This window comes from Gavialis gangeticus, unplaced genomic scaffold (genome assembly GCF_001723915.1).
Source record: "Gavialis gangeticus isolate Ggan-Ray unplaced genomic scaffold, GavGan_comp1, whole genome shotgun sequence".
In the NCBI taxonomy this organism is placed as follows: Eukaryota; Metazoa; Chordata; order Crocodylia; family Gavialidae; genus Gavialis; species Gavialis gangeticus.
This window is the reverse complement of record NW_017728993.1, coordinates 26,354,409-26,362,046: the sequence shown is the minus strand read 5'-3', so window position 1 is coordinate 26,362,046 and position 7,638 is coordinate 26,354,409. Positions and strand designations below refer to the sequence as shown.

General features: G+C 50.8%; 1 protein-coding gene across 6 annotated transcripts in view; it reads left to right on the top strand.

Moving 5' to 3' along the window:
* RNF220 (ring finger protein 220) overlaps positions 1–7,638 on the top strand; it is a 241,196-nt gene that overhangs the window by 176,242 nt on the left and 57,316 nt on the right. For 2 of the 6 annotated variants that reach the window (XM_019501425.1, XM_019501422.1), the window contains exons 5-6: positions 79–121; positions 2,121–2,204. In XM_019501425.1, coding sequence (XP_019356970.1) covers positions 79–121; positions 2,121–2,204 — 127 coding nt within the window. The remainder of the gene's footprint in view (positions 1–78; positions 122–2,120; positions 2,205–7,638) is intronic. The other 4 variants (XM_019501424.1, XM_019501427.1, XM_019501428.1 and 1 more) reach the window with 2 other exon arrangements.

Here is a 7,638-nt window from a genome sequence, read left to right as displayed (position 1 = left end):
GGCCATCTCCCCTCGTGCCCCAGAGCCCCTGGCCGCTGCAGGGATGTGATATGCTCTGTTCTTTTCTCCCCCCTGCAGACCTTCCTGAGGGTGCGAGCGAACAGGCAGACCCGGCTGAACGGTGAGTCCCACTTGCTTTCCTCCCTTCCCGCCTCCCTGCTCTGTTTGTGGGGCGCGGGGCCTGCCCCCCACCCCCCTTGTTCTTGGAAACGCTCCTCCAGTTCTCGAGTCCCAGAGCCGTGGGGCTGTGGGGGTTGCGTCTAGTCCCAGCCCTGTCCGAGGCAGGATTGGCCCTGTGCAAACCTGCCTGTTGTGTACATCTGTGTAAGGCCATACCGGGGCCTGACACAACACGGATCTCGCACATGACCCCAGCAGGGGAATTGTAACAGCCAACATCTCGCTTCTGTAAAATGTCAATATAGGCTCCAGAGGACCTGCAGAGAGGGTCATGCCCCCCTAAACCTCCCTCAGTACCGAGTGGATTATGGGGGTAAACTCCTTCCTGACCCCAAGCACAGCGTTGGTCTGAGTGGAGGGACAAGACTTTCCCAGGCCTGGTGATTTCTTCATCCCTGTGCCTTCATCCTGGAAAACAGGGTGTCAGTGTCATGCCCCATTTCCCTCTGCTCTTGTGCTGGCCCCATGATGGAGAGCTGCAGGGGTGAACAGCAACCTGGGCCTTGCCAATATAGGTTGGCTTCATTAATAACCAAAAGTATCCGGGGGGGGGGTTTATAGGCCACTCCCTCAGGTGGTTCTAGCTTTTCCTGCCTGCAGCAGCACATTAGATTGGGATCTTAGACCTGCCCTTTTGCCTTATCCTGCATTTTGAATCTTGTGGCCAGGTGTGTCCATAGGATCTGGGCATTAGCAGCGTATTCTGGCTACTAGCGGTTTGCCTTGTCCTTGAACCTGACAGCTCAGGGCATCTGGATCGCGCGCACACAGCCCTCCCCTTCCCACAGGATGGGTAGAGCTGCTTGTTTATGTACTTCTGCGTATGTTCGGAACAAGCCAAAGCTCTGGGTGCTCGGTGAAAAACAGAATTGTAGGGTTGGAAGGACTAGGAGGGTCATCAAGAAATTCCCATGTGGTTTCAAGGTTTACTGTTCCTCTTTCTTTAACAATTGAACATCAAATACAATGTGTTTACCCATTATTTCCTTTAAATGATATTTCTACTTCATTGCGTGAAAACAAGTTTGGTGCAACACTGGTTAATTTTAATTTAGCCAAAGCCATGCAGCTTTCTTTGGTGAAACTTTAAACTTCCAGAAAGGTTGCTGTTTCTGTAGCAAATTTTAAATATTTCATTTTTATATTACCGCTTACCACCAAATTGAATGTTATTATAAAAATGTCACTAATACACAGTTGCCAAACTTGATGGTTCAGAATTATACTCTCAAAGCTGTGTTGATTCAGTCTTTCTCTCAAACTTTATGGGTTTTTTTATTTTTAAACCAATAGAGAATGTAAACAAGAGATCCTGACTTAGTGTTCCCAAAGTAGAGCCAGTGAACAATTGGAGGACTGCACCTTGGTGTAGTGCCTATCATTTCCTTTATTACATATGCATGTTAAGCAATTCTTAGCCTTAAAATGGTTTTAAGTACAATGTTGTACAATTGGCCTCTGTATCTCTTTGTGATCAAGTCCAAGGCGAACTTGACAATTTTAATATCTAATTTTAGCACAAAAAACACTAAGTGTTCAGTGCTGGGGGAAAATAACTTCCCAATGCTTGGTTTCTCAAATTAAGTTTTATCATAGCTTCCTGACACAGCATTACCCTCAAACTGAGAAAAAAGCGTAAGAAAATTCTGTTAACAGGGACTTTTTTTCTTTTTCTGTACAAGTGCCTGGCAATTCTGAGCTGTGGTTCTGTTATGAAACTGCTGCCTGTCACTATTAATCCTTTGCTGCAGTGCATCATGCTTCCATTGAAAGCCTGTGGGGTTTATACTTTTTGACTTCAGTGGAGCTAAGCTTTGACCCCAAGGTGGAGCTGCATGTGGTACAAGTGTGGGGCTGTGAGATGGGCTCTCTTAAATTCTAGCAGGCTCCATTCCCGGTTGGTTATTTAAGAGATGAATGTTGGTTTTGTTCATCATTAGTTTTGTCCTCTTTCTCTGGACCCCTTCTGCTTCTGCTGTATCCTTTCTGGGGGACAGTGACCAGAACTGGAGACAGTATTCCAGGTGAGGGCGCCCTACTAATTTTACGTATTGGCATTATCATTTTGATTTCCGTTGTTCTTTTTTTGTGTACATCCTAATGAGGTCTGCTGTAGCTCATGCAGCGGTTCTGGACTGGTTACTAGAATCTTCAGGTGAGGTTCTGTCACTCGTTATGCAGGAGGTCAAACAGAGCTACTGACTCTTTGTAGCCTGTACTTCCATGACTCTGTGACCGTTCCTGTACGCTGAGTGGACTTGCCCATAGCAGTGCCTGGGCCTTTCTACACATGGTTATATCTAATCGAAAACCCAGCAGTGCTGTTGAATGGTTCAGATTATTCTTTCTGATGTTTATTGCCTTGCATTTGTCATTGCTGGATTTAGTCCTTCAGTCCTCTCTTTGCCTTGCCTAACAAATATGCTATGAGGCTGACAAACATCCCTTTTCAGATCGCTAATAAACATCTATCTAAGCCTTTGTCTGGACAGAGAATGCTTCCCCACACTGAAAACTGCTCACATGCTGGTTTTTGCTCTCTGTCTCGCAGGCAGCTTCTAATCCAGGAGGGAGCTCTCCTCGTGCCCTATGACAATTTAGCATCCACATTCCTAATTTAGTTTCCATAATAGCCTCTTACATGGGAGTTGCTCAAAGGCTCTTTGAAAGTCCAAATATACTGTTGATTGATTTTTTTTTTTTTCTTTTCTGCATTTGTGTGTGTGTGTGGTTGGGTTTAATTCACTTGCATTTTTTATGCACCAAAGAAGTCCTGTAGATCAGAAACAGATCTTTCTTGACAGAAACTGTCCTGTAGCACAGTGGTCGTCTCTGTGTTACCGAATTGTATTTAATCATTGCTGCAACCTTGGTGCTAACGTAAGGCTTGCAGGTTTGGTTCCCAGTCCACATGATGTTTTCTTGCAGAGAGCAGCACACCGTTGTCTGATTTCCAGCATGGTTTCAATAGGTGTCAGTTGTTTGGCCGTTTCATTTGTAACTTCCTTCACAACTCCTGGGTCCTGATGGCTTGTTGCTGTCCTGTCAGGCTGTGGTTCATGTCAGCTCTCAAGGGACAGCATGAGTGGAGAGGGAAGTATCATATCAAGGTGGCTGTAGCCGTGGTCTTAGTGTAGCTGGTCCAAATGGAGTTAATGTGATGTTACAGTTGGAGGACAGGGGCGCTCACCTGGGGGAAGCCCCTGCCAGCCCATGATGTTAGTTCTGTAGGTCAGTTCCGTCACTGGGAGTTGCAAGCAGACTGGGGGTGGATACAAGCTCTGGAGCAGCCATTTAACATCCTCCACGTGCAGAACACCAAGTGAATATATGCATCCTGTGCTGGCCATGCTTCAAGGGCAGAGGGTGCTGCCCTGGGTTCAGAATGGGCAGCGGCCCCTGAAGTCCCAGATGCATCACAGTGCTAATTTCTCTCTGTTCCTTCATGCAGGAGGCTGGCTCTTAAGTTTCATTTGCCCTTCTGCTGCTGCTGAATTCTGCAGGCCACCTTTTCAGAAGAGCCTCCTATGTGTTTATGCATTGGTGCTCTCATTTTGCATGGGCAAAAGCAGCCTGCCTTGAACTGCCTGCCTGTGCAGTCAGTCCTATGGCGTTCTGGATACCAGGCTGTCTGCTCGCAGCTGGCATTTGTGACTGAGTCCAGCAGGCCAGGGACAGGCCTGTTTGTATGGAGAGGTGTGGAATGAGCCATCCCTGATGACCACGTTGGAAGCCTGGCTGTGTGACCGCCCCTCAGGTCCTCATGTGAATCTGCCCCTCGTGATCTCTCTTGGGCAGCTGTGCCATGACATATGCTCTGGATCTCAGATAGCTTCACTTCTGCCCACCTAGTGTGTACATGGTTCTCTTGCTTCAGCCTGCTCTGGCGCCAGCTCATCTCGTCGGTCCATGGCTGCTCCTGCTGTTGACCAGCCTCCTTCCCCAGCCAGCCTGGGGCTGTTGCATGGAGAAGTTTACAGCTTTGGTTTGGGTCCCGTTGAAATTTTCCCAGCCCTGGAGGCTCCCCATCTAGTGCTGTAAGGAGCTAGTGCTAGCAAACACCAAACTCATTTAACAGAAAAAGAACCCCTCTTGCTCCACGAATGCAGTCTTGGTAAAACCCTCAGTAGAGCCACAAAAGAGGAATGGGCTCAGCCTGTGGATGGTTTACAGCTCCCTCCCCAGCAAATTCCAAGGGCCTGGCAATGCCCCATCCAGACCCTGACCCCTGAAGCTGCCTCTGCAGGACAGCAGACCCTTCCTGAAGCTGGGTGGGCTCTGCATGGGTGGTCCGCACCTGCAAGGCACCCATTTTGTGTGGCCTGCCGAAGGGCTGGGGCTGCTCCTGGCCACCCTGCCGTTGTGCAGGGGAGAGGTGACTGGCTTGAGGAGTTAACAGAAATCATTGAATGATTGTTTGGACAAACAGAAGAACACCAGAGCTGTGGGCATTCCCTGGGCAAGCCCTCGCCAACTGCTCCGCGCAGGAGGGGGAACTGGAACGCAAGCTCTACAAGCGTCACCTTTGCTTCTGACAGAGTCAGTGTTGTGTGCGGTGCACAGCCCTGTGAGGCTAGGTGCTTCCCAGGCAGGTCACCACTCCTTGTCCTGGCTCTAAAGGGTGCTCTGGGGTTATAGGATTCTCCCAAGGGGCAATGAAATTAAATCTAGGCTGCTCTGTCTTGAAGCAGGTGGGTGAGAGGGTGATGAGGAGCAGCAGCTCTCAGAGGGAAGGTAGGTGTAAGCAGTGGTGGAACAATGTGCTCCAGTAACTCAACATGGACATGTTCGCAATTGTGCATGGGGGCACAGGAGAGAGCTCCAACAGCGAGGGTGATGGAGGTGCTGAGACTCCACTCTCTGCCAGAGGCTGTTTTTTGTGCCCCCAAGCTAGCTAGCAGGGAGTGAGTTCAAGCAACATTTTGCCTAGTTCAATCCAGCCTGCCCCAGAGCAGGGTACTGGCTCATCCTGCTCCTGGCTAGTGCTGTGTTTGGGCTCTGACCGGAGGCCATCCTGTGACACCCTACACAGCAGAGGGCTGTGGCTACAGGTGTCCCTGCCCTGTATCCCACCTGCTCTCTTCCACGCTGTGGCCTGGGACCTCCCAAGCTGCCATGGTTCCCTTGTGGCCATTGCCTTCCTCCTGAGATTGGCTCCCCGTGCTGCAGCACTCCAGCAGATCCATGTACTGGGCCTCATCTGTGCGGCTGGGTGTGCCCCAACTTGGCTGCTGTGGCACTCACAGCAGCGGGCAAGGGGTGAGCAGATCAGTCTCTGAGCACAGCCCAGGGCAGAGCATGTACGGTGGCGCATACTTAAGGTAGACCTGATCAAGTACATCAGTTAAAATGAAGGCCACAAAGGTGCGGAGAAACCCTCTGATGGCCTAATTATGATTATTAATACTAATAAAAATTAGTGAACTCCTCACCTCCTGGCAGAAGGCTTGAATAATAACCAAGGAGGCTTTGTTCAATCAGAGGAGGCAGAGGCACAGCAGCGGCTGCAGGGAGCGCCTGCTGGACGGCACTCGGGCTCTCAAGTGGAGTCCCCTCTGCTCCGACTCGCCAAAGGATTGCTGTGCTTTTATCTTCTTCAGTCAAAGGCAAGAAAAAACTCGGCATCTCCCTGTTTGGTCCTGCGACAGGCGCGCAGGGGGAGAGAGATTAGTGAGCTAATTAGAAATGATCGCATCTCTCCACACTAATTAGCAGTGCTGTGGTCTCACTCGCATGTTCTTTTGAGTTGCTCCCCTCTGGGACGGCCCCGCAATCGCCTCCTGCCTTTGGGGCCGCTCCATTCTTCTCGTGCTGATTGGAAGTGATAGCCGAGCTGCGTGCCAGGGATGGGAAGCATGGCTCGGGACAGGCCTCCTGGGATACAGTGCTCCCTTCATCTCCTGGCCGGTGCCTGGACCTCATGCGCTGCTGATGGCACCATGCCACCACTAACAACCATGGGACGAAACTGGCAGAGGAAGCTGCTTTCAACACCTCTGTTCTCCTGCAGCCATGTGACTTGTGGCACTCCCGCCTCAAGACAAAGAGCACATCATGCTGACCAGGGGAGGTGCAGCTGGCTCTGGCATGGAGATGTGGTGACCTGGGCCCTGTTCCTCACCCTATTCCTGTCCCGCCTGAATCAGCAGCAGAGGGATGGGACAGCTGAAGTGTAATGGCCCCAGCCTCCCAATGCAGCACAGCACAGCCAGGCAGGAGGAACTAGGAAGGTTCCTCCTAATCTCTGCTCCTCTTTTCCTTTGAAAGAAGGACAGAGAAGTGGGGGAAGGCAAAAGAGTAACACCAGTGTAGAGGGGATTTGCAGTTCCCTGTTGCAGTCTAGTGAGCGTACTGTTTCTCTGGTTCTCAAATGTGTTAGACTCAAGGCACCCTTGGTAGGCACCAGGCCTCCCTTGGAAAATGCCAGCTCTTAGTTTTCACTCTTTTTTTTTTCTTTTCTTTTTTTTTTAACTACAGAAAAATAATGGAGTGATTCTTCTGTGGCATATAGTTCAGAAAGCCCTCAACTGGGCAGCATGTTTTTAACACTCCTAAACAGTGTTAATTTTGTGTAGCACCCCTGAAAGGATCTCGGGGCACCCCAGCGTGCTGTGACATGCTGGTTGAGAACTCCCAGGCGGTCAGAGGAGAGAGGGTTGGAGAGCACCTTCTTCATCTGGGCTGCACACAGTCACACCCTTGGTGTTCATGCTTCTTCCAACTCCCATTCACTCTGCAAGACCAAGCCCTGCTGCAGGAGAGGAAACTGCCTTGGGTAACATCCTGCTGACCTGGGCAACATTGCACCATCACACTTGCTGTCTGAGATGCGAACTAGGAGGAGCCCAGTCAGGCTGGGCTCCCGTTTATAGTTAGCAGAGCTGGTAGTTCAGAGAGGTGTTGATTTTATTAGGAGTGGAGTGCATGAACAAGGCCTTGTGTGGTTTTGTCCAACTTCAACGTAGCAGGGCCCTTCTTGAGGAGGCGAGGCAGGGAGTGAGGCATCAGGTTTGATTGGCCAAAGCGGGAGCTGAAACTGGGAGAGCTCTGTGCTAGAGGGCACCCCAAGCATGTGTGGGGAAACTGGTGTTCGACAAGTCTTTCCGTTCCCCATTGCCCAGAGTAGCTGCTCACGAGGGCACTGGAGCCAGTAGGAGGTGCGGATGCTAGGTGCTGAAGCTGATGTGTGTCAGCTGGGAACAGCAGGTCGGAGGGCTGGTTCCCAGCAGCATTTGCAGGAGTGGTGCATTTGCAGATCAGCTGGAAGGAGGGCAGTGCTTTGAGGAAGCATCTCTCTCCTCTGGGAGCGGGAACCCCTGGCTTGAGCACATGGTGGGCAGTGAGCATCCCTGCCTTGAGCTGGAGAAAGGTGATGTGCCCTGGTCTGAAGAGCATGGGGGCATGCAAGCCAACAAGGACTCCTTCCTGTGCTGGTGGGAAACAACACCCCCCCCCCCC